Genomic DNA, 26,804 nt, shown 5'->3' with positions numbered 1-26,804 from the left:
TGTACCCAGGCACTGGAATTCCCTCCCCATGTCAGCATTCAGGCACACCCTTACGTACCTTTAAACACTTACAGGCACAGCTGACTGTGGTACCATGATCTGGGATCCCAGGGGAATACCAGTAAACATTACTTAGCCAACGTTTCAAATAATGGAGCAGATGAATGACAGCCTGCATGGTTACCAGTCTGGTTAGCTATCATTCCCATCCTTGACACTCCTGTCGTGCTCTTTGGCATATGACACAGAGTACAAGGAGTGGAATGCGTTAGCTAAACAGACTGGTTCCCAGGCTAGATGAATGACAATCAAACACTGATATTTCTACTCTTTGTCTGGTTGTAAAATAGACATTTATACTAGAAATGTTTGGTGCTTTCCAGCAGTGGTACATGAAATATCTTGAACTTAGATATTTCATTATCAAGCATTGTTCAGCCTGGCTTATACATTATACACTGCTCAAAAAAATAAAGGGAACACTTAAACAACACAATGTAACTCCAAGTCAATCTCACTTCTGTGAAATCAAACTGTCCACTTAGGAAGCAACACTGATTGACAATACATTTCACATGCTGTTGTGCAAATGGAATAGACAACAGGTGGAAATTATAGGCAATTAGCAAGACACCCCCAATAAAGGAGTGGTTCTGCAGGTGGTGACCACAGACCACTTCTCAGTTCCTAGTGCAGCTCATCCAGGATGGCACATCGAAGGTTTGCTGTGTCTGTCAGCGTAGTGTCCAGAGCATGGAGGCGCTACCAGGAGACAGGCCAGTACATCAGGAGACGTGGAGGAGGCCGTAGGAGGGCAACAACCCAGCAGCAGGACCGCTACCTCCGCCTTTGTGCAAGGAGGAGCAGGAGAAGCACTGCCAGAGCCCTGCAAAATGACCTCCAGCAGGCCATAAATGTGCATGTGTCTGCTCAAACGGTCAGAAACAGACTCCATGAGGGTGGGATGAGGGCCCGACGTCCACAGGTGGGGGTTGTTCTTACAGCCCAACACCGTGCAGGACGTTTGGCATTTGCCAGAGAACATCAAGATGGGCAAATTCGCCACTGGCGCCCTGTGCTCTTCACAGATGAAAGCAGGTTCACACTGAGCACATGTGACAGACGTGACAGAGTCTGGAGACACCGTGGAGAACGTTCTGCTGCCTGCAACATCCTCCAGCGTGACCGGTTTAGCGGTGGGTCAGTCATGGTGTGGGGTGGCATTTCTTTGGGGGGCCACACAGCCCTCCATGTGCTCGCCAGAGGTAGCCTGACTGCCATTAGGTACCGAGATGAGATCCTCAGACCCCTTGTGAGACCATATGCTGGTGCGGTTGGCCCTGGGTTCCTCCTAATGCAAGACAATGCTAGACCTCATGTGGCTGGATTGTGTCAGCAGTTCCTGCAAGAGGAAGGCATTGATGCTATGGACTGGCCCGCACGTTCCCCAGACCTGAATCCAATTGAGCACATCTGGGACATCATGTCTCGCTCCATCCATCCACCAACGCCACGTTGCACCACAGACTGTCCAGGAGTTGGCGGATGCTTTAGTCCAGGTCTGGGAGGAGATCCCTCAGGAGACCATCCGCCACCTCATCAGGAGCATGCCCAGGCGTTGTAGGGAGGTCATACAGGCACGTGGAGGCCACACACACTACTGAGCCTCATTTTGACTTGCTTTAAGGACATTACATCAAAGTTTGATCAGCCTGTAGTGTGGTTTTCCACTTTAATTTTGAGTGTGACTCCAAATCCAGACCTCCATGGGTTGATAAATTGGATTTCCATTGATTGTTTTTGTGTGATTTTCTTGTCAGCACATTCAACTATGTAAAGAAAAAAGTATTTAATAAGATTATTTCTTTCATTCAGATCTAGGATGTGTTGTTTAAGTGTTCCCTTTATTTTTTTGAGCAGTATATTTCTTGAGATTTGTGATACAATTATGGTGGTCTGACCATTTGAAACCAAACCACAATACAGCTAACTTGGCTAGAAACAGACTTCTGCATGTGCGTCATCATGCTGCATTTACTGCTGCATTGTCTAAGTCATCCTATCCTACAATATGCCACAAATTAAAGTGGATCAGAAAGTTGTAGTGCATCATCTGATTTTACCTTGTTATTATGTCCCTTCTACAGAGGTCCCATCTTTACACAGCAGTAGAATGTAGGAGTCCATCGACTAGAGCTGTTCTTGGTCGACGTCACAATGGGAGGTTCTTATTGGTCAGTGCCATGGCCGTCAGGCACAACAGCTCACAGGTGAGTCGGTGTCAATGTGAAATACAGTAACTAGTCTGATCCTCTCAAATTATTCTACATTACACCATGCTCTGGTTGTTACACCTTGAAAAATGTGGTCAAACTCCAAGACACTTCCTGTGGCATAATAGTTTGTCCTGTCCCTTTGGAAATCCTTCCACCTGTTTGTGAAAGAGGTATTATATTTTCAGATCCCAAGTGAAACCCTTCCCACGGCATCTCCAGTGCTGGAAGCATCTATCCCCAGCACCGTAGTCATGGATCCCGCTTCTATAAACACACAGCCAATCGCTGAGCAGGTGTTTGAGGCTGCACCAACCGTAGTGGATGTTCTGCAGGGGGTGGGAGTAGAGCTTAGCCTATCAGAGCTGGGCCTGGGGAGCGCCACCCCTGTGGGCCTGGTCCAGAACCTACTGGAGTTCATGCATGTGGACATGGGGATGCCGTGGTGGGGAGCTATTGTTGTAGGTGAGACATTTTAGTCATTCAGCAGACGCTCTTATCCAGAGCTACTTACAATTAGTGCATTCATCTTTAGGTAGCTAGGTGAGACAACACATCACGATCGTATCAAGTACGTTTTCCCTCAACAAAGTATTTATCAACAAAGTCAGTGCAAGTAGGAAAAGACAAGTGCCTTTTTCTTTTTTGAGTGGGTCGTCGGGGGCGCCGTGACTTATTTAATTTACTCTTCAAACAGGTAGGGTTTCAGATATTTTTGGAAGATGGGCAGGGACTCCGCTGTCCTGACGCTAGGGGGAAGTTTGTTCCACCATTTGGGTGTCAGGACTGAGAATAACTTTGACTGGCCTGAGCGGGAGCTGCCCTCCCATAGGGGTGGTAGGGCAAAGGGACCAGAGGTGGTGGAACGGAGTGCTCTGGTTGGGATGTACGGTTTGAGCATAGCCTGACGGTAGGCAGTGGCAGTTCCCTTTGCTGCTCCATAGGCAAGCACCAAGGTCTTGTAGTGGATGCGAGCTTCAACTGGAAGTCAGTGGCGTGTGTGGAGGAGCAGGGTGACATGCAAAAACTTAGGAAGGTTGAACACCAGGCAGGATGCAGTATTCTGGGTAAGTAGCAGGGGTTTAATGGCACAAGCGATGAGCCCAGCCAACAGAGTTGCAGTAGTCTGGATGAGAGATGACAGGTGCCTGGATTAGGACCTGTGCGGCTTCCTGTGTGAGGAAAGGTCGTACTCTACCGATGTTGTAGAGCATGAACCTGCAGGAGTGAGTCACTTTTGTTTACAGAGAACAACCGTGTGCTGTCCAGGATCCCGGGTCCAAGCCCAACATCCAAGCTGAGATGTCTGCCAGGCACGCGAAGATGTGTCGCCACCAAGGTGTCAGAAGGGGGCGGGGAGGAGAAAAGTAGTTGTGTGTCATACGCATAGCAATGATAGGAGAGACCGTGTGAGGATATGATATGGAGCGGCAGGTAGCCTAGTGGTTAAAGCGTTGGACTAGTAACCGAAAGGTTGCAAGATCGAATCCCCGAGCTGACAAGGTAAAATTCTGTAGTTCTGCCCCTGAATAAGGCAATTAACCCACTGTTCCTAGGCCGTCATTGAAAATAAGAATTTGTTCTTAACTGACTTGCCTAGTTAAATAAAGGTAAAATAAGAATGATAGAGCCGATTGACTTGGTTTAAAGAGGAAAGGTTTTTCCACTGCTCAGGGATTTGAACCAGTGAACATTTGGTTACTGGCTCAACGCTCTTAACCACTAGGCTACCTGCAGTTCCAGTTGAGTGAGCTTTTTGAAGCATGACTGGTTAGGGTCAAGAAGATCATTCTGGAAGAGAGAACCAGAGAGTTGGTCAGAGACAGCACAGTGTGTTGGTAAGAAAACAGGGATACCGGTCTGTAGTTCGACGTCAGAGGGGTGGAGTGTTGGTGTCTTGAGGAGGGGAGCAACTCTGGCCATCTTGAAGTCAGAGGGGATGCAGCTAGTGGTCAGGGATGAGGGAAGTGAGGAATGGGATGTCTCCAGAGATGGTCTGGAGGAGGGGATGCAGCTAGTGGTCAGGGATGAGGGAAGTGAGGAATGGGATGTCTCCAGAGATGGTCTGGAGGAGGGGATGCAGCTAGTGGTCAGGGATGAGGGAAGTGAGGAATGGGATGTCTCCAGAGATGGTCTGGAGGAGGGGATGCAGCTAGTGGTCAGGGATGAGGGAAGTGAGGAATGGGACGTCTCCAGAGATGGTCTGGAGGAGGGGATGCAGCTAGTGGTCAGGGATGAGGGAAGTGAGGAATGGGATGTCTCCAGAGATGGTCTGGAGGAGGGGATGCAGCTAGTGGTCAGGGATGAGGGAAGTGAGGAATGGGATGTCTCCAGAGATGGTCTGGAGGAGGGGATGCAGCTAGTGGTCAGGGATGAGGGAAGTGAGGAATGGGATGTCTCCAGAGATGGTCTGGAGGAGGGGATGCAGCTAGTGGTCAGGGATGAGGGAAGTGAGGAATGGGACGTCTCCAGAGATGGTCTGGAGGAGGGGATGCAGCTAGTGGTCAGGGATGAGGGAAGTGAGGAATGGGATGTCTCCAGAGATGGTCTGGAGGAGGGGATGCAGCTAGTGGTCAGGGATGAGGGAAGTGAGGAATGGGATGTCTCCAGAGATGGTCTGGAGGAGGGGATGCAGCTAGTGGTCAGGGATGAGGGAAGTGAGGAATGGGACGTCTCCAGAGATGGTCTGGAGGAGGGGATGCAGCTAGTGGTCAGGGATGAGGGAAGTGAGGAATGGGATGTCTCCAGAGATGGTCTGGAGGAGGGGATGCAGCTAGTGGTCAGGGATGAGGGAAGTGAGGAATGGGACGTCTCCAGAGATGGTCTGGAGGAGGGGATGCAGCTAGTGGTCAGGGATGAGGGAAGTGAGGAATGGGACGTCTCCAGAGATGGTCTGGAGGAGGGGATGCAGCTAGTGGTCAGGGATGAGGGAAGTGAGGAATGGGATGTCTCCAGAGATGGTCTGGAGGAGGGGATGCAGCTAGTGGTCAGGGATGAGGGAAGTGAGGAATGGGATGTCTCCAGAGATGGTCTGGAGGAGGGGATGCAGCTAGTGGTCAGGGATGAGGGAAGTGAGGAATGGGACGTCTCCAGAGATGGTCTGGAGGAGGGGATGCAGCTAGTGGTCAGGGATGAGGGAAGTGAGGAATGGGATGTCTCCAGAGATGGTCTGGAGGAGGGGATGCAGCTAGTGGTCAGGGATGAGGGAAGTGAGGAATGGGATGTCTCCAGAGATGGTCTGGAGGAGGGGATGCAGCTAGTGGTCAGGGATGAGGGAAGTGAGTAATGGGATGTCTCCAGAGATGGTCTGGAGGAGGGGATGCAGCTAGTGGTCAGGGATGAGGGAAGTGAGGAATGGGATGTCTCCAGAGATGGTCTGGAGGAGGGGATGCAGCTAGTGGTCAGGGATGAGGGAAGTGAGGAATGGGATGTCTCCAGAGATGGTCTGGAGGAGGGGATGGGGTCAAGTGGGCAGGTTGTTGGGTGGCCGGACACCACTGGTCGCAGGATTTGATCTGGAGAAAGAGGTGAAGGCTTAAGGTATAGTAGGCTCAGTAGGCTGAGTGAATGAGTAGGGGATGTCGTCATCCATTCCCCCCCCCAAAGTGGTTGACAGTCATCCGCAGGAAGGAGGTGGAGAGGAGTTTCCCAGGGTTAGAGGCAGAAGCTTGAAATGTAGTGATGTTTCTCTGTTACACACCCAGGCACAGTGCTGGCCCGCATCATGGTGTTCCCGGTCATCGTGAAGGGTCAGAGGGAGGCGGCCAAGCTGAACAACGTTATGCCAGAGATGACCAAATTCACCAACAAGATGAATGAGGCCAAACAGAGCGGAAACAAGTTTGACTGTTAGTCTTCTTTCCTCAACTAACTTCCATTTCACGACTCATCTGTAGCATCCCTCTGTATTTAGCCCCCCCCCCTTTCGTCTCCCATTGTAACTGTTCCCTTCTTTTAATGCTCTACTCTTCTCATGTCATTATTCTACTTTTAGGGCTTGTTTCCCAGATAGAGATGAAGTCTAGTCCTATACTAAAAAAAAAACATTTTCAATGGAGAATCTCCTTTTGAACGTGTTTTTTAGTCTGGGGCTAGGCTTGATCTGTTACATAAAAGACACAATCCCAACAAATCAGCTCCAAGTGATTTTTATTTTGGATATTTCTTCCACAGTATTCCCACACATAATATAGAGAGAGATGTGATTGTAAGCAAGGTTTGAAAGGATTGTTTTAGTCTAATATTATATCTGTTTTGGCTTCTTGCGGTCAATTTGCAGTCTACAAATGATTTGTAATTATGTTTTGGCCCGCTGACCATGCGCTCAAGGAAATATCTAGTTGATTATCCCTGCTGTAGTGTGTGACGTCTCCCTCAGTTTCTCATGTGAGGTCATATTTCTGTGTTTCTCCTAGTTGCTAAGGCATACTCTGACCTGACCGCTTTCCAGAAGAAGCATGACGTCAACCCTCTCCGTGGCTTCCTGGTCCCTCTGGTGCAGGTCAGTTACAGCTCCCACTCTCTCTCCCTTGCTCCCACTCTCTCTTTCTCTCCACTGATTTCAAAGAAAATAACTCCTATAGAAGTAATATCATAAACTCCCACTATAGCCCATACCTCCGCACAATGCTTTTTGATGTGGTGAACAAGGAGAAAGAAGATTATTAATGGGACCTAGTATTTAGGACCCAAGACTAACCCCACCTCTCTCTCTCTATTTCCAGACTCCAGTCTTCATCTCGTTCTTCATTGCTCTCAGAAAGATGTCCCACCTCCCTGTCCCCAGTATGCAGACAGGAGGGTGCTTGTGGTTCTTAGACCTCACAGCAGCAGACCCCTTCCACGTCCTCCCCATCGCTGTGACAGGAACAATGTTCGCCATCCTGGAGGTAAGTTTAGTCGGGTCATAACCCTGTCCCTAGGCTATTGGGCAGACATGTCTGGGGAAAATATTATTCAGCTGTGTTGAGCCTGGAAGAATAGATTTTTTTTATCGAACAGACAATACATTTGTTTTAAATCTTAGATTGAAATATTTGAAGCAAGAGTATGAATAATATTTACATTTTATTTGCATGGTATTAACAGTATTGAGCCTGAATAACAGCCACCTGTCTGTCTCTGTCTTCTCAGTTGGGGGCAGAGTCTGGTGTGGATAACCCTAACCTGAAAGCCATGAAGACAGTGTTCAGAATCATGCCCTTCATCATCCTCCCCCTCACCATCAACTTCCCCACTGTCGGTTGCTCTCTTATTTCTTGCGCCCCCTGTGGCAATATCATATTATGACATGCGTCTTCTGCAAACAAGTATGCAGTAGCTCTGGGATAGTTCTCTTCATTTCGTTGTGATTTAATCTTTAATACTTTTCCGGGCTAGTCGTGTTGAGATTAAAACACTTGTGACACTGCAGTTATCTGTCTGGCGTGGCATTATGGAGCCAGTCTGCTAACCTGTTTCTCTCAAAGAATAATGAGGTAGTGTGGTTGACAATGCTTTCAGCAGTATGGGGATACTTTGTTTATTTCCTTGTTATTCAACCTTTTATTTATCAAGGTTAGTCTCATTGAGATAACAGCAGGGTCATGCAGAGCCTGTGTTCTAGCCGTAACCATCCTGGCTGGTCACATACAGGGCCTTTTAGAAGGAATTCACACCCCTTTACTTTTTCCACATTTTGTTGTGTTTTAAAATTGATTAAATTGAGATGTTTTGTCACTGGCCTAAACACAATACCCCATAATGTGAAAGTGGAATTATGTTTTTTGAAATTGTTCTAAATTCACGTATTCAACCCCTTTTGTTATGACAAGCCTAGATAAGTTCAGGAGTAAAAATGTGCTTAAGTTCGATAATAAATTACATGGACTCACTCTGTGTGCAATAATAGTTTAACATGATTTTTTGATACATCTACACCTCATCTCTGTACCCCACACATACAATTATCTGTAAGGTCCCGTAGTCCAGCAGTGAACTTCAAAGACCAGGGAGGTTTTCCAACGCTTTGCAAAGGGCACCTAGTGGTATATGGCACAAAACAAATCAGACATTGAATACCCCTTTGAGCATGGTGAAGTTATTAGTTACACTTTGGATGGTGTATAAATACACCCAGTCATTACAAAGATACAGGTGTCCTTCCTAACTCAGTTGCTGGAGAGGAAGGAAACAACTCGGGGATTTCACCATGAGGCTAATGGTGACTTTAAAACAGTTAGAGTTTAATGGCTGTGATAGAACTGAGGATGGATCAACAACATTGTAGTTACTACACAATACTAACCTTGACAGAGTGAAATGGAAGCCTGTACAGAATAAAACAAATATTTCAGGATTAAAAAAAGAAATGGAGTGGACCTATCCACAGACAAAATCCTAGAGGAAAACCTGGTTCAGTCTGCTTTCCACCAGACACTGGGAGATGAGTTCACCTTTCAGAAGGACAATAACCTTAAACACAAGGCCACATCTACACTGGAGTTGCTTACCAAGAAGACAGTGAATGTTCTTGAGTGGCTGAGTTTAAAGTTTTAACTTCAATCTACTTGAAAATCTACGGCAAGACGTGAAAATGGTTGTCTAGCAATAATGAACAACCAACTTGACAGAGCTTGAAGAATAATGGGCAAATGTTGCACAATCCAGGTGTGGAAAGCTCTTAAGCGACCCAGATAGACTTACAGCTGTAATCGCTGCCAAAGGTCACTCTAACAAGTATTGAGTCAGGAATGTGAATACTTAAATTAGATATGTCTGTATTTGATTTTCAATACATTAGCAGGAATATCTTAAAACATTTTTAACTTTGTCATTATGGGGTATTGTGTGTACATGGGTGAGAATTGTTGATATTTAATCCATTTGACTTCAGGCTGTCCACAACCAATGTGGACTAAGTCAAGGGGTGTGGATACTTTCTGAAGGCACAGTACCTACTACTCCCCACCAGAGTCCTGGGTTTTGCTTCTCCCTGGCCCAGGTGGCCCTGCTCAAACACCCACTGGTCAGACAGAAGCTGAGGATCCCCGAGAGGATCAAACACCCGGCTTCTGCCCTGCCCCAGAATGAAGGCTTCATCCACACCATCAAGAAGGGTGGGTGTGGTGTCACGGCTGGAAAGGGGTGGGGGGGTGTCATGGAGTCACCTTTGGATATATTCTGGTTATTTGTCTTTCTATCTTGCTTTCTCTTATTTGCCTCCCTGTCTCTTCCTCTTTCGCCTGTTCCTTTTCACTCTCGGACATAGTGTCTTGCTTCCTATTAAAACATGTTTTTCTGTCTCTTCTATGGGCTGGAAGAACGCTCAACTGGCCCAGCAGTTAGACGAGAGTGAGGGGAGTATGAAGAGCCACCTGGACATCACTTCTAAAGGTAAGGTACTGGTGCCTTTTTTCATTTTACTGCCACCCCTTTCTTTAGATCAATGCCATTTCCTACATTTACGGTATTTTTTCCTTAATGGAATTTTTTAACAGCAGGTTGACGTTTATTGTCATGAGTCTTGTCTTGGAGTGATTTCCCCTTAGATTTCCCTCAAAATTGAATATATTGTAAAAATGTATTAAAGTAAAATGTAGCTTTTTGGTCTTAACCTCAATGCCTAACCCTAAATTAAGTGTGGCTAGGTTTCAAATCAGATGTTCTAACTTTGTGCCAGCTAGTGACCACTCTGCAGAGCTGCCTCCAGAACACGATTCATGATGGAAAAACGCTGACCTGCATTTTAACATGTACCTCACTGATTAACTCAATCTGTGAATATTGTAGTGGGTTTATGGTTTTCCTTTCACCTCATGCCTTTCTCTCTTTGTGCTGTCCTCTCAAACCAGGTCCACTGAGGCAGACCTTCACCCACAACCCTCTACAGAAGTCAACACCTTCCATTGCAGCAGCAACAACAACAACAACAACAACAACCAAGTCAGCCAAAGCAAAACAAGCGGCCCCGGCAAACGGTGGTAAGGAGGAGACTATTGATTGAAGAAGAGTGACAGACAGTTTGAAGGCCCAATGAATCATGTGTACATATTTATTGAGGGGGATTGGTAGAGGACATGGACACGGAGGGTTTATCGTTTATAAATGTAATATTATAAATGTAATATTCTAAATAAAGAGCTAACTTCCGTTGCCTTATAATGTCTATGATAGCTTGGATTCTTATTTGAAAACATGAAATCGGTGTTCATTATATCCATTGGCATGACGGCAAGGGAATTGTTACAACTAGTGTCAGTATTGTATGGTGGATAGAAACAATGATAAGATGGTGGGAATTGACAGAATCAAGTCATTTAAAATGTCCATTAGTAATTTATTATAAATACATTCTAAACTATTTATCATCTCAACCAACCCCCTCCCCGCCCCTTTGTTTAAATTCACATGTTGAGTATAGATTATTCTTAATAAGTTGATTTAAAAAAAAAATCTTAAAAGCTGCAGGTGGGATGGACATTTACATAGGACAAATATAACACATTTTCCAAAAATAATTGTGGCTAGAGCTACCACTATTCTCGCCTAACCACATACAACAAACTAACCCTCAGTAATTATTACTTTCCTACATATGTCTTCAGTATCTCTTTTTGTTTCCTTATTGATATGACTTCAGAGGTATCAGTAGTGACTTATGCCACTACGGCTGTGTTTTCACAGGCAGCCTGATTTCTGATTTATTTTTTTCTCCACTAATTGGTCTTTTGACCAATCACAGATCTTTCTACATCAGTTCTTTTTCAGAGCTGATTACTCAGACCAATTAGCGATTTAAAAAGATCAGTATTAGGCTGCGTTTACACAGGAAGCCCATCAGAGGTCATAAATATCCGTATTTGAGAACAGGAATATTTTATTTTTAATTCTTCTGTAGTGTGTGGAATGTCCTATGATGTCAGAGGCAACTGGAGTGTCATCCTGGCCGTAGAACGACCCCATAGTCCAATGAACATACGGCAATGATTGGTTGGCCAGAGATTTGGTCCAATGAATGGCTGTTGTTTGACTCAGCCCTCTGATTGGTAGCCAAGGCCGATACTGGCCAGTAGGTGGTGTCGTTGAGCCTCTAGTTTTGTGCGTCTTCAGATAGCAGCGGCAGCAGTGTGTTGGTTGGTTTTAATATCTTCACTCCAACTTGTCTATGACGTCTAACTCGGTCACAACAGAATAGCACACCTTCTGAATCAGCAGACCAAAGTTGGCTAGGGAGGGAGAAGATGAGAGAGGATGAGTGACCTACCCTCAAATACATCAATGCGACACTAGCAATAGCATGAGAAGTATTATGCTTGAAGAATGTAGAAAATAAGTATTGTTTTCTAGGCCTACAAAATAATGTACCTACTTGTCTCGCAGCTCATGTCATACCAAACTATGGTTGAAAAATTCCATCAATTTCCCCCAAATTCTTGGTTTTCCAGAAATCCTGGTTGGAAGATCCCCCAGGATTTCCTGAAAACCTGGCGATTTTTGGGAAAGTCACCAGATTTTTCCAACTCTATACTAAACTCAAACATTCATCTGATTCTTACCAAAGAACCTGCGGAGCCACATGGGCCTTTTGGTGGCGGGAGTATAGATACACAGGAAGTAGACTGGCACTCCTGATAGGGCGATGCCAATGCCAATCAGAGAGTTCATGGTGTCACTGTAGATGGGAACCACCACTAGGAACAGGGTGCAGAAACAGAAGATGATCGGGAAGAACAGACTGAGCTGAGAGAGAGAAGGGAGAGAGAAATGGGGAAGAAGGGTTATTACACAACTATATGAAACAGGATCTGGTATTGATGTCAAACAGTGAAAGAGATCACACATACAAAACCGCATTGTGAGTTACAGTATAAATGCTTCATACATGAAAACACTAATGGAGCTTTGCCTTTGAATGTGTTTATAGGCCTCAGTGTTTTATGTTGGATGTTTGGGGCAATTCCATGACTCTTTGTGTCGTCATTCTGTAACCAAACTTTGCATCTGCACTGTTCTTCAAGTAAATGTGTTTTTGTAACATTTTCAGTGGGAATTGTTAAGTCGTCCTTGTGCGTTTTGTATGGTTTGTTTAACTTTGCAATCTATGGTATTTATTTAACATATATTTTAAAGAGAGAGAAATCTGATGATCACTATCATTCTGTTACTGTGGAATTCCCCTTTGTCTTACCTTGAGGGGTCTGACTCTGTCTGGCTGTTTCCAGCGCAGGTACAGCTGTCCCAGGATAGACAGGCCCACAAAGAACCAGTAGCTGAAGCTGTAGTAGTTGATCAGTTTAAAGATGTCCTCAACACACAGGTAGACCAACGCCATGGCACCCTAGAGTATAGAGCAACAGCACTATGTCAATATCCATCGTACAGGGCACAATGGACAACATGCCCTACACAAAAACTCTATTTCATAGAAAGTGTAGATATAGCGGAACACTATGTGGACGAACGGACAAAGAGAATGCTGAGATTGCAGACAGACGGAACTCTGCGGCAGACCGAACACTGGGTTAAAATAATAGAATGCTGAGAACAGATTTCTGGGGCAGACAAAACAATGGGTCAGAATGTTGGGTAGACGCAGAAACAGAACGTTGACACAGAACTGAGACCAAACACCGAACAAGGAAAACCTCTCGTAAAAAAAATGGAAATGTACATTGTTCCAGACAGACGTTCACGCGCACACACAAACACACACAAAGACAGTGGCTTAGCGGGATGACTGACATTGAAGAGCAGCGCGGGGATAGGGGTGTAACGGGTGACGTGGATCATGCACAGGTAGTCTGGGAGATGGCCCTCCCTGGAGCCCACGAAGAACAGCCTGTAGAAACACACAAACACACCTCACTGGAGCACTGATAATGGAGGAACCACACACACACACAGGTTATCGTGTAGGGCAATGAGCTAAAAGGCTATAGGGCCCATCGTTTTTTTATGGTCAATAATGAGGAGATTTTCAGTGACAGCGATGATGATGAAGACCAGCATCAGAACGGTGTCCTTCTGACTCACCTGGAGGCAGCCAGGATAGAAGCGTTGAGTCCTCCGAAGCAGGACAGAGCCACCGCTAGAGGGATGGTCCAGTTCATCACGCCAAACACCTGGTCTGCAAACGTCTGAGGGATAACAACAGGCCTCAAATTAGACCAATCAGAACACTTACAGTACATCATATAACAAACTCACTTAGGGCTCAATGAGATGATACGCAGATAGAAATGTATACAGCTGATGTGATGACTCTCCTAATCTACATGGTATAGGATAATGTCTGTTCTATTTCCAGTATATTTCTATGCGAAGGGAACTCACCACAGCCACGGCGTCACTGTCCAGGATGGCAGGAATGGGCAGCACGGTGTAGTAGGCAACGTTGGTCAGAATATAGATCACCGTGACGATGGGCATGGAGATGGCGATGGCCAGGGGCAGGTTCCTGTGGGTCACACAAACAAACACCAGGGGGAGACAGAGAGACAGTTCGATTTAGAAGAAGAAGAAAAAAACACCAAGAAAGAAGAGAGTGAAATGGCTGTGATACATCCAGGGGTTCGAGTGAACGGGTCAAGAGTTGACCCTCTTGGGCAAGGATGGGGTGAAGGTGGACGGAGAGGTGGGGGAGCAGAGGAAGGAGGAGGGGGAGGTGGGGTTGTTTGTCACATAATCTGCCTGAGAACTCCTGGAAGTAGCTTGTGATCCAATCACATGTCTGTCCTGCTCCATTTCATCAGTGTTTGGCTGTGTGTATCAGAGCGAAGGGGCTCAGTTAAATACTTCCCCTGGAGATGAGGAGCCTCCAGCCCTGCCCCGCCCTCCCCCCGCCAAAAACACCTGACTACCCATTCAGTCAGTGTGTCATCCCTCTCCATACTTCCCATCCTTGCCTCATCAATCACTATTACTCCACTTTCTCTGCTTAGTCACAACCACTCCATAATTCCTACATCTACCCCTCTCCTTCTTCCCTCTTCAAATCAAATTGTATTTGTCACATGCGCCGAATACAACAAACCGTGAAATGCTTACTGACAAGCCCTTAACCAACTATGCAGTTCAAGAAATTGTTAAGAAAGTATTTACTAAATGAACTAAAGTAAAAAAATTAACTGAAAAGTAACACTAGCAGCAACATTATGTACAAAATAAGTCACAAACAATGCGGGAAAAAAACGTACAAAATAGCCCAGTTGGATGGGAGCCCGTAAAACGGCAGCCCTCCCCTCCGGCGCCATCTGTGACCTTCTCTCATGCTTTTAATCCTTCTATATCCCTTCACCTACATTTACTACGCTAATCACTACTCGTCCTCTACTCCTTCACTACTCCTCATTCTCATGTATACTACAGAGTATAGCCTTTTGTCCACGCGTACCAGTGACCCTGCCCTCCCTCTCTTCCCACCCGTCACCTCTCTGGGTTTTTGATCTCCTCGGTGACGAAGTTGAGTGTGTCCCAGCCGGAGTAGGAGAACAGAGCAGAGTACAGGGCCAGAGCTATGTCTCCTGGATCCGTGGATGAGCCCTCAAACATACCCTCAAAGTTTTGCGTCTGACCTGAGGAACACACACACACACAATATCATGTATTATTACACATACGTAAATACATGCATTAACTGGTACAAATGAATGTATGTAAATACTACAGATAAATATGTGTTGTATGTACAATAACTATAGGACTGTGTCAGTGTTCACAGTGGGCATATCTGTTTCTGTGAATGTACAGTACAGTACAGTGAGTGGATGGTTGAATATTTGGACAATATGTGTGATATTATTATTGTGTGTGAGTGTGAGGGCCATCCTGACAGCATCGGTACCTTGTCCTATCTTGACCAGGCCGGTGATGATGACAGCGATGAGGGCGATGACCTTAGCGTAGGTGAAGAAGTCCTGGACACGCGTCCCCCACTTCACATAGGCACAGTTCACAAAGGTCAGCAAACCTGGAGGGGAGATACAAACATTTAGACATTCAGATCTACATGTTACCACACACACACACACACACACACACACACACACACACACACACACCACGCAGACGTGTGTGTGTGTTCTAATTTCAGAGTTTGTGTAGCTGGAGGAAATGAGGCTGCTGACTACAGCAGTCGATGAGGTTGTTTTCCACAGAGGTTCAAGAGCTGAGCGCAGCACATAGAGACATAGGCAGAGAGGAGGAGGAAGAAAGGAGGAAGAAAGAGAAATAGGGTCAGACACAGAAGAGGGGGTAAAGGAGTACCCAGATAAAGTTCTAAGGGTTATTAAAAGGCCTCTATAAAAGATTGGTGAAATGACTAACACTGTATCGCTGAATGACTGACTGACTGGCTAACTGTCTAGCTGACTGTCTGACTGCCTGACTGTCTAGCTGACTGAATTACTGGCTGACTGTCTAGTTGACTGAATTACTGGCTGACTGTCTAGTTGACTAACTGGCTGACTGACTGACTGTCTAGCTGCCTGACTGGCTGACTGACTGTCTGGCTGTCTAGCTGACTGACTAACTGTCTGACTGACTGGCTGACTGACTTACTGCCTGACTGACACACTGACTAGCTGGCTTGCTGGCTGGCTGACTGACTGTCTGACTGACAAGGCTGAATGACACATTGACTGGCTGGCTGACTGACTGACTTACTGGCTGACTGACACACTGACTGGCTGAATGACAAACTGACTGTCTGGCTGACTGACTGACTGACTGACTGATAGACTGACTAGCTGTCTGACACACTGACTGACTGACTGACTGACTTACTGGCTGACTGACACACTGACTAGCTGGCTGACTGGCTGGCTGGCTGACTGACTGACTTACTGGCTGACTGACACACTGACTGGCTGAATTACAAACTGACTGTCTGGCTGACTGGCTGGCAGGCAGGCAGGCTGACTGGTTGGCTGAATGACACACTGACTGGCTGGCTGGCTGGCTGACTGGCTGACAGATACAGACTAACTTTCTGACTGTGTCCTTGTACTCCACTGCTCCTCAGTCTTAGTCTTGAAAACATGTTTTCCAGATCATCTTCTCTCTCTCTATGTCTTTATCAGTGTTTGTTCCTTTAAGTTCATAAACTTGAGTTCAGATAGTCACAGCATGGAGGTCTGAATCCTCCCACTGTCCTCCCACTGTCCTCCCACTCACTGGGATTTAATAATATCCTATGTATCTTCTCTTCACTATGTCAGCATCTCAACTGGCACCCTATTCCCTATTTAGTACACTACTTTTGACAAGGGCCTATAGGGCTCTGGTCAAAAGTAGTGCACTAAATAGGGAATATGGTCCCATTTGGGACATAACACCTATTTTTAGAGTATATCCCTCACACTGCATAATGTTTGATAAGCCTCTGGTATACCCAACATTTTCCTCAACAATATTTTCCTGCTTTACTGTAATGCTAAGTAGCCGTAATGATATCTACCATACAGTGTTTACCTAAATGATTAGCACTCAAGTTCACATCTACAACTCAAGTGAATGTTCATGTTAAAACAAATATATATATATATATATATATTGACACACATACAGTACATACACACATCACCCTTTCCCACATAAAAATAGGTTGATAACTAGGGCCCTGCATTTCTCCTGGTGCAGTCACATGGTCAGGCCAAATACATGGTCAGGCCAAGACCCTAATCATAATCCGAGATGGATGAAGGCCTATGTACATCATTGATCATCATAACAGTCACCATCTCTCCCTTCTTCTCCCAAATGAAGAGCGGGCCATGACACTGTGTCCACCAATCTCCCCCGAAATGAGAATAATACTGATCTACCAGAATACCATGTTTCCCTTCCTCCCCCAAACGGAGGACAAAGCCTAAAAGATCATAACACTTTATCCCAGTTATGAGGCCATGGATCATAACAGTCTCTTATCAATAGGAGGTCTCCTTAAGCATAACATATCTCTCCGTTCAGACCGGTCCAGACAGAGACAGTGAGTGATCCGGACTAACAGAGAACTGACAGTGTAGCGGGCCACACAGATGTCCTAGGCGTGGTTGTATTGACAGTGAAAGGCTAGAAGGGTGGGAGGGTGTGGATCAGGTCGGTTCTCTAGGCTACTCTAGATCTGGTCCAGATGTGTTGTTGAGACCATATACTATATCCCAAATGGCACCCTATTCCCTATATAGTGCCCTACCCTATGGGCCCTGGTCAACTGTGGTGCACTACATAGAGAATAGAGTGCCATTTGGGACGCAACCCATAGACTGTATCAAAAAAGGTTGTAAGATTGACGGCTGCCATGTTTGGGCTCTGTCCTGTGGTGTACGCAGAACTCCTACCCATTTATACAGGATCAAGGTTAGAGTTGGCGGTAGGGTAACCTGATCCTAGATCTGTGGTTATAGCTCATTTCTACCTGGAGGTGTTTCCGGTCTTCTCATGGCTCTGAAGTATGTTGAAGTCGCCTCTAACGCCTCTAAACACTGATACTAGATCAGATGTTTTTCCATCCGGTTGATGGTTAAAGTTAGGATGGGGTGTAGGCTAATCTGATCTTAGAGCTGTGGTTATAGTTCACGTCTGTGCCATGCTGACAGAGCTGTCATTAGCCATTAGCCTGGGGTCAGAGTCTTGAAGTAGAAAGGACTTTTACCTTTTTACCTAGCAGCTATCAGCACATTCACATTCCTTAAAGCACTGCTTATCTAAGAGAACGTGTGTGTGTGTGTGGATGTGGGTGTGTCTGGATTGTAATTAGATGAATGAGTGATATTTATTACTTGAGAGATGTTTTAGAACCTGAAGGAGAAAACTTATCTCAGAACTATCCCTTTTAGTAAGACTCGTAACAGTGTTCTATCTGGTTGCTGTAGTAGCAGCGGTATTCTGTATATGTCCATGACTTCCGTCTCTTTGACCCAGGTTTCTGTCTGGTTGTTCTCATGTTTTATGTGTTCTATCCCACAGTAATAATATGACTATCAACCCCACAGTAATAATATGACTATCAATCCCACAGTAATAATATGACTATCAACCCCACAGTAATAATATGACTATCAACCCCACAGTAATAATATGACTATCAACCCCACAGTAATAATATGACTATCAAACCCACAGTAATAATATGACTATCAACCCCACAGTAATAATATGACTATCAACCCCACAGTAATAATATGACTATCAACCCCACAGTAATAATATGACTATCAAACCAACAGTAATAATATGACTATCAACCCCACAGTAATAATATGACTATCAACCCCACAGTAATAATATGACTATCAACCCCACAGTAATAATATGACTATCAACCCCACAGTAATAATATGACTATCAACCCCACAGTAATAATATGACTATCAACCCCCCAGTAATAATATGACTATCAATCCCACAGTAATAATATGACTATCAACCCCACAGTAATAATATGACTATCAACCCCACAGTAATAATATGACTATCAAACCCACAGTAATAGTATGACTATCAAACCCACAGTAATAATATGACTATCAACCCCACAGTAATAATATGACTATCAAACCCACAGTAATAATATGACTATCATACCCACAGTAATAATATGACTATCAACCCCACAGTAATAATATGACTATCAACCCCACAGTAATAATATGACTATCAACCCCACAGTAATAATATGACTATCAACCCCACAGTAATAATATGACTATCAACCCCACAGTAATAATATGACTATCAACCCCACAGTAATAATATGACTATCAACCCCACAGTAATAATATGACTATCAAACCCACAGTAATAATATGACTATCATACCCACAGTAATAATATGACTATCAAACCCATAGTAATAATATGACTATCAACCCCACAGTAATAATATGACTATCAAACACACAGTAATAATATGACTATCAAACCCACAGTAATAATATGACTATCAAACCCACAGTAATAATATGACTATCAAACCCACAGTAATAATATGACTATCAAACCCACAGTAATAATATGACTATCAAACCCACAGTAATAATATGACTATCAAACCCATTGTAATAATATGACTATCAACCCCACAGTAATAATATGACTATCAACCCCACAGTAATAATATGACTATCAAACCCACAGTAATAATATGACTATCAAACCCACAGTAATAATATGACTATCAAACCCACAGTAATAATATGACTATCAAACCAACAGTAATAATATGACTATCAAACCCACAGTAATAATATGACTATCAACCCCACAGTAATAATATGACTATCAAACCCACAGTAATAATATGACTATCAACCCCACAGTAATAATATGACTATCAAACCCACAGTAATAATATGACTATCAACCCCACAGTAATAATATGACTATCAACCCCACAGTAATAATATGACTATCAAACCCACAGTAATAATATGACTATCAAACCCACAGTAATAATATGACTATCAACCCCACAGTAATAATATGACTATCAACCCCACAGTAATAATATGACTATCAAACCCACAGTAATAATATGACTATCAACCCCACAGTAATAATATGACTATCAACCCCACAGTAATAATATGACTATCAACCCCACAGTAATAATATGACTATCAAACCCACAGTAATAATATGACTATCAAACCCACAGTAATAATATGACTATCAACCCCACAGTAATAATATGACTATCAACCCCACAGTAATAATATGACTATCAAACCCACAGTAATAATATGACTATCAACCCCACAGTAATAATATGACTATCAAACCCACAGTAATAATATGACTATCAACCCCACAGTAATAATATGACTATCAACCCCACAGTAATAATATGACTATCAAACCCACAGTAATAATATGACTATCATACCCACAGTAATAATATGACTATCAAACCCACAGTAATAATATGACTATCAACCCCACAGTAATAATATGACTATCAAACCCACAGTAATAATATGACTATCAAACCCACAGTAATAATATGACTATCAAACCCACAGTAATAATATGACTATCAACCCCACAGTAATAATATGACTATCAAACCCACAGTAATAATATGACTATCAACCCCACAGTAATAATATGACTATCAAACCCACAGTAATAATATGACTATCAAACCCACAGTAATAATATGACTATCAACCCCACAGTAATAATATGACTATCAACCCCACAGTAATAATATGACTATCAACCCCACAGTAATAATATGACTATCAACCCCACAGTAATAATATGACTATCAAACCCACAGTAATAATATGACTATCAACGCCACAGTAATAGTATGACTATCAACCCCACAGTAATAATATGACTATCAACCCCACAGTAATAATATGACTATCAACCCCACAGTAATAATATGACTATCAACCCCACAGTAATAATATGACTATCAAACCCACAGTAATAATATGACTATCAACCCCACAGTAATAATATGACTATCAACCCCACAGTAATAATATGACTATCAACCCCACAGTAATAATATGACTATCAACCCCACAGTAATAATATGACTATCAACCCCACAGTAATAATATGACTATCAACCCCACAGTAATAATATGACTATCAACCCCACAGTAATAATATGACTATCAACCCCACAGTAATAATATGACTATCAACCCCACAGTAATAATATGACTATCAATCCCACAGTAATAATATGACTATCAACCCCACAGTAATAATATGACTATCAAACCCACAGTAATAATATGACTATCAACCCCACAGTAATAACATGACTATCAACCCCACAGTAATAATATGACTATCAACCCCACAGTAATAATATGACTATCAAACCCACAGTAATAATATGACTACCAAACCCACAGTAATAATATGACTATCAACCCCACAGTAATAGTATGACTATCAAACCCACAGTAATAGTATGACTATCAACCCCACAGTAATAATATGACTATCAAACCCACAGTAATAGTATGACTATCAAACCCACAGTAATAATATGACTATCAACCCCACAGTAATAGTATGACTATCAAACCCACAGTAATAGTATGACTATCAACCCCACAGTAATAATATGACTATCAAACCCACAGTAATAGTATGACTATTAGTGGTTGTGTTGAGAGGTCCAGGTTTCTTCAACCCCACAGTAATAACATGACTATTAGTGGTTGTGTTGAGAGGTCCAGGTTTCTTCTAATCTGTTAGAACAATATCCATGACAACACTCCCTCCTTCCCTCTCTACATTCCTTACTCATCTCTATTCTTCCTTGCTTCCTTTGGTGGTTTATAAATTATCAATTTACACTACATTATTGTACTCTATTGTCATGAGTAATGAGCATTGCCAGCAGTTTAATCTGGTCACACTGACGCTTTGTAATGTTGGTCAGTTATCCTGAAATTTAGTAAATTCTCCTTTCCCCTATTGTCTGTCTTATACAGGAAACACTTGTTGGTGTCTGTAGTCTCTGTTCTCCCCTCTCTGTTCCTTTTTCAACCTTTCTCGTGTTCCCTTCTGTTGCTGAGGTGCTGACTTGGGTATGCTGTGAGTCATTTAGTTTCGTTTCCCACATTTTCCACAAAGAGAGGCGCATGCACTCACATCACTGTTCGGTACTCACGGGAGTATGAACACACACACACACACACACACACACACACACACACACATCATTGTCTGCATGCAAAATCCTTGCTCACACATACCTGATCACTTCCATCGGTAAGGAAAAACTCAGGGCCCTAACCATGTTAGAGGCCTACAGTGGAACAGTATTGCACCAACACAAACAACACCCCTCCATACACAATGACTATAAAATACTCACATATACAGGCTGCAGCCAGCATGCGGTTAGCCAGATAGGGGGCTATGCAGGTGGGGAAGACGGGCTGCACCATGTAGTTAGAGAAGGTGATGGCTATAACCGCCTGGCTGGTGGGCTCTATGATCAACAGGGAAGTCCACAGTCTGATGAAGGCCAGGAACCCTCCGAAAGCCTCCAGGATGTAAGCATAACTGGCCCCTGACTTGGTGATGGTGGTCCCCAGCTCGGCGTAGCACAGGGCCCCGAACACAGAGAAGATACCGCCGATGGTCCACACTACCAGCGACAGCCCGTAGGAGGCGCTGTAGATTAAGACGCCTTTAGGCGAGACGAAGATACCCGAGCCGATCATGTTGCCCACGATGAGACACACGCCGTTCAGGAGAGAGATCTCCTTCTTCAGCTTCATGGAATCGTTGTCGCCCCCTGAGCCACCCGACTTGAGCGAGGTCGACCCGCCGTTGTTGGCGGGCTCTTGTGTGGGGGCGGGGCTGTAGGATGCCATTGCGCTAGATGTGTGGGGTGGAGGTTGGTGATTGGAGGGGATGTGGGGAAGTGAGTAGTGATTGGACCAGGCGGCTGTCAATCAGTCAGAGGAGAGGATTGGTTGTAAGAGCTGAGTTAAAGTCGTTTTCCAGCTATGAGGGTCCCTCTGGTGACATCTGTGGAGGAAAGAGACGTAAAAAGTGTTATCAGAGAGTGTGTGGGTGTTGCCATGGAAACCAAGCTGCTGTCCATATGGGCCCAGTCATCAACTGGGACATAAAAAACAGTACCGTTTTTTACATAAATGCTGGTCTGAATGCTACATTTGTAAAACATGAGGCTAAACTTAACTCATTGCAAAATAACACAAATGTTATAACACACACACACACTGCTGCTGGTTATTGGATTGGATTTCACAGATGGCAATTTGGGAGCCATTAGGGGTTTCAGTAAATAGCCTTTTAAGCTTGAGTGTATTGACAGAGTGGGAGAGAAAGACAAACAGCCTGACATCACTGTAACGTTCATTACTGACTATCACTGACTGTCACTGTGATATTTAGTCTATAATTTACTGTAAGTATTCTACAGTGTGACAGACACACAGACACAGACACACAAAGAGACAGACACACAGACACATAGAGACACAGACACAGACATAGAGACACAGAGAGACACACAGACACAGACATAGAGACACAGAGAGACACACAGACACAGACATAGAGACACAGAGAGACACAGACACACAGACACACAGAGACACAGACACAGAGAGACACAGACACACAGACACAGACATAGAGACACAGACATAGAGACACAGACATAGAGACACAGAGAGACACACAGACACAGACATAGAGACACAGAGAGACACAGAAACACAGACACAGAGAGACACAGGCACACAGACACAGAGGGACACAGACATAGAGACACAGAAACACAGAGACACTTCGCTAGGAGTCAGCAGCATGCTGAACGGAACCGTCACATTTATTTCAAAGTTAATTGCCTTCAGCAGCATATATAGAAGAGTTTGAATGACTAGACACATGATGTCTTAGTGCCCATACTGAATATCACACACATGCTCAGTCAGGACCTGAACAAAACAACACACACATCACACTAAGTGAGGGGACAGGGCCACGCAGGGGTCTACAGTTCATCACAAGATCTGTGTGACTCTGGAGAAAATCCATCACAATACAATGAGAACGCATCAACAAGTCAGTCATAGGCAGTCACATCACAGGGAGAGAAAAACGCTGTCCTGACACAGAAAGTGAACACAGGTCAAGTCACATCAACCAACGATATATCAGAAAGATCAGGAAGAGGGAGGTCTGATGAACACAGTGGAGAGGTCGGCGACAGATGTAGGACCAGTATTGTCGCTGCAAAAAGTAGGGGTGAGACGCCGGGTGGGGGAGAAGGGGAGAGATGGAGAAGTAGTGCAGATAGATAGATACCCCTGGCGTGTGAGTTCAGTTCAAAAGAAGAAGTGATTACAAAGGGCAGTGGATAGTAGCCTTGTGCACGTGATGACAAAGGGCAGGGCAGGAGGCGTTGAAGTGAGATACAAGGTCCAAGAATGGTAAGATAAGTAGGCTACTCAAATTGACTATCATATACCACTCAAGGTTGCTGTATCATATTTGAAATCCCTTTCTCTTTGTTTCTCCCACTGTTTTTTTATCTCTCTCAGAATATGACAAGCTGGCAGCAATCATTTGGCCGACTCGGAGCTTATTCATTGCAAAGCTGGCAACGCTGCAGAGTTGACACAGCACATTTTATTGATGACTAGGGGCTAGTAAGGCTACACAGGAATGCCATTAGAAGTTAATCTGTAGTGTAAAGACCTATCTCCTCAGAGAAAAACACATGTTGAACAGAGAGAGTCAAATGTACAGTTACTACAGCCAAACGACAGTCTCTATATTTGAAATATATAATACAAATATAAAACCTTGCATTGTTACTGTATGTTAGGATAGACGCCAATTTAATTCAGGGGTCTTACCTTCTCCAGATGCGCTATAGGTGAACTTGGCTTCCTTCCCTTGGGGGGTCCTCTTGCACTTCTTCTCTAAAGCCAATGAGTCGCAGGTTTTTATTGAACGTTCATGTCAATTGCGCATCCCTCATTGTTTTACTCACTATTGCTCTCTGTGCGCGTTGTCGCTCTCCACTGATGACCTTCCCTCTCTGCCCGTCACGCCGCGTTCTCTGCTCTGACTTGGCTCGCCTTCCTGTCGGAGTCTGAAGGTGCACAGGCCGATCAGCTGATGAACTTCTGCTTTTTGACCCAGCAGCTACTAAGGAGACAGGTGGAAGAGGAGGAGGGAGAGAGAGGGAGAGAGGGATGGACTGACTTTATACCACTGTCTGGGCTCTGGCAATGGGTTTCGCTGTCAAATGAATTGCTTCCCATCACTTTGATTAATGCATTAACAGGCCTGATCACGTTTACGCTGGGCTATTCACACGTTCACACTTTCTTTTGTGGCAATTCAAATCAACATGACCCTTTAGCTCTTGTTTTAGCCTACCTGTTGTTGGTGGTGATTGCTTTAGTTTTGGGCTATTATGTTAGGCATTGTTGTTGTTGATGATGTTGTTTCTTCTTCCTCGTTTAATCATCAGGCGCGGAAGGAAACAGTGGGATTCGAATGTATGACTAATCACTGAGAACGGATTTAAAGGATCTTGAGGACTCGAAGTCACTTAGAATTTCACCACTGTCCTAAGTTATAGTTGTATTATTATTGATAACAGAGTTGTTTTTAAACACTGATGATATCATGTTATGGTCAACAATCTTGACGTATGAGTGCCTCGTGAGTTATGACACATAAGGAGATCTCTGCATTGAATAGTTGGAATTGATGAGGAATCCCAAAATAGGTTACACAGCCCCCTCCTCTGGTCATTATTTGCTTCACGCCTCCAACGTTGGCAAATGAACGGTTTGAGCGCTTCATTACGTCATTATGCTTATTGTGGTATTTTGCTTTTGTGTTCGGTGTTCCTGATGGGCAGAGTTTCTTCTAAAAGTACAATTAAATGACCCATTTCAGCATCTAGACAATCAATCAATTAACATTCGTTTTGGAACATTTGATTTTGACACTTCACATTGTTCAGGATCATTGATCGTAAATTGATTATATTAAAGGCTTCCCATTAACACACTGTGACGTTCCTGTGAAGATACTAATGAAGCACCTTATGAATATCTTTAGGTATGCCATCGACAGCTTGATGATCAAGCACACTACCCCAATCCACACCTGTAATCACTTCATACACCCCCCTCCTTCCCTCTCAAATCCAACCACCCAACAATCATCCCTGCCTCACTTTCTAACTACCCTTTTTTGATGTCTCTGTCTCACTCCAACACATGGATAAACTTTTCACACATGGCATGGCTTTTCAGCCCTTTGTCTCTTTCCCCCTTTCTGCTCCCAAATTCTTCTCCTTGGTTACTGGTTGTCATGGTTTTGGGAGCCCTAGCTAGTGAGAAGGGTGGTTGGAGGATTAGGGCAGCCATTTTGGAGACAGCTGGCCCAGGTCTCTGTGTGTGCTGCCCCCTGTCCCGCTCGCAGTCGCATAGGGGGGGATGAGGGCTATCATTGTGTGAGGATTAGAGCTTCCTGTGTGTCGGACTATTACACTAGGAGGGGGAGGACAGAGAGAGGGAAAATGAAAGGGAAAATGAAAGAGAGCGAGTATGAAAGAGAGTATGACAGAGAGTAAGATGTGGGGGTGGGTGGGGGGGGGGGCATCTACAGCTGCACTCTCAATCACACAAGCACTGATTATCCATATCACACACATGCATGCAAGCAGACACACACCACAGAACCAAGGAACTGAAACATATAAAAAGTGAAGCCAAAAAAAAAGGCAGAATAAGTAGATGGTTATAGCGCCCAGACAAAGGATCTGTGAGGCAGACAGTCAGACACAGAGCACAGAGGCAAACAGCGAGAGTACACTCAGACATACAGAACATGTTGACATGGAAGCAGAATACTTAAACAGATCAATGAATGGACTGAGACCAGACAGACTGTGACAAACAATACAAAGCCAGACACACTGAACAACCAAAAAGCTATTTTTTTTCCACCACCATCACCATCATTTTATTATTTTTTTTACATAAAAAAATGGGAAGCACGTGTTAT

At 44.2% G+C, this 26,804-nt stretch overlaps 2 protein-coding genes across 2 annotated transcripts; one reads left to right on the top strand and one right to left on the bottom strand.

Annotated features, from left to right (window-relative positions):
• Positions 1-2,132: 2,132 nt before the first annotated feature.
• LOC106577806 (mitochondrial inner membrane protein OXA1L) lies at positions 2,133-10,439 on the top strand. The gene is made up of 9 exons (XM_045700590.1): positions 2,133-2,270; positions 2,462-2,738; positions 5,978-6,121; positions 6,689-6,774; positions 6,998-7,162; positions 7,407-7,545; positions 9,200-9,368; positions 9,565-9,647; positions 10,106-10,439. The coding sequence occupies exons 1-9, from the start codon at positions 2,133-2,135 to the stop codon at positions 10,255-10,257; spliced, it is 1,353 nt and encodes a 450-aa protein (XP_045556546.1). The 3' UTR covers positions 10,258-10,439.
• Positions 10,440-10,569: 130 nt separating this feature from the next.
• Positions 10,570-24,819, bottom strand: ylat1 (Y+L amino acid transporter 1). Its single transcript, NM_001140040.1, is given in 8 exon segments — positions 10,570-11,479; positions 11,810-11,993; positions 12,442-13,390; positions 13,587-13,710; positions 14,683-14,827; positions 15,097-15,222; positions 22,108-22,769; positions 24,632-24,819. Coding segments are annotated over 5 exon segments (1,008 nt in total). The 5' UTR covers positions 22,613-22,769; positions 24,632-24,819; the 3' UTR covers positions 10,570-11,479; positions 11,810-11,993; positions 12,442-13,282.
• Between the last annotated feature and the right edge of the window lie 1,985 nt (positions 24,820-26,804).

The sequence above is a fragment of the Salmo salar genome, chromosome ssa18 (genome assembly GCF_905237065.1).
Source record: "Salmo salar chromosome ssa18, Ssal_v3.1, whole genome shotgun sequence".
NCBI lineage: Eukaryota > Metazoa > Chordata > Actinopteri > Salmoniformes > Salmonidae > Salmo > Salmo salar.
The sequence above is the reverse complement of the archived record's forward strand: the minus strand, read 5'-3'. Positions and strand labels throughout refer to the sequence as shown.

Excerpts from the sequence above, each read along its gene's own strand:
- LOC106577806 (XM_045700590.1), top strand. The coding sequence starts at position 2,133 with ATGTCCCTTCTACAGAGGTCCCATCTTTACACAGCAGTAGAATGTAGG. Across the intron at positions 2,271-2,461 it reads TCAGGCACAACAGCTCACAG|ATCCCAAGTGAAACCCTTCC; the intron begins GTGAGTCGGTGT and ends TTATATTTTCAG. Across the intron at positions 2,739-5,977 it reads GTGGGGAGCTATTGTTGTAG|GCACAGTGCTGGCCCGCATC; the intron begins GTGAGACATTTT and ends TTACACACCCAG.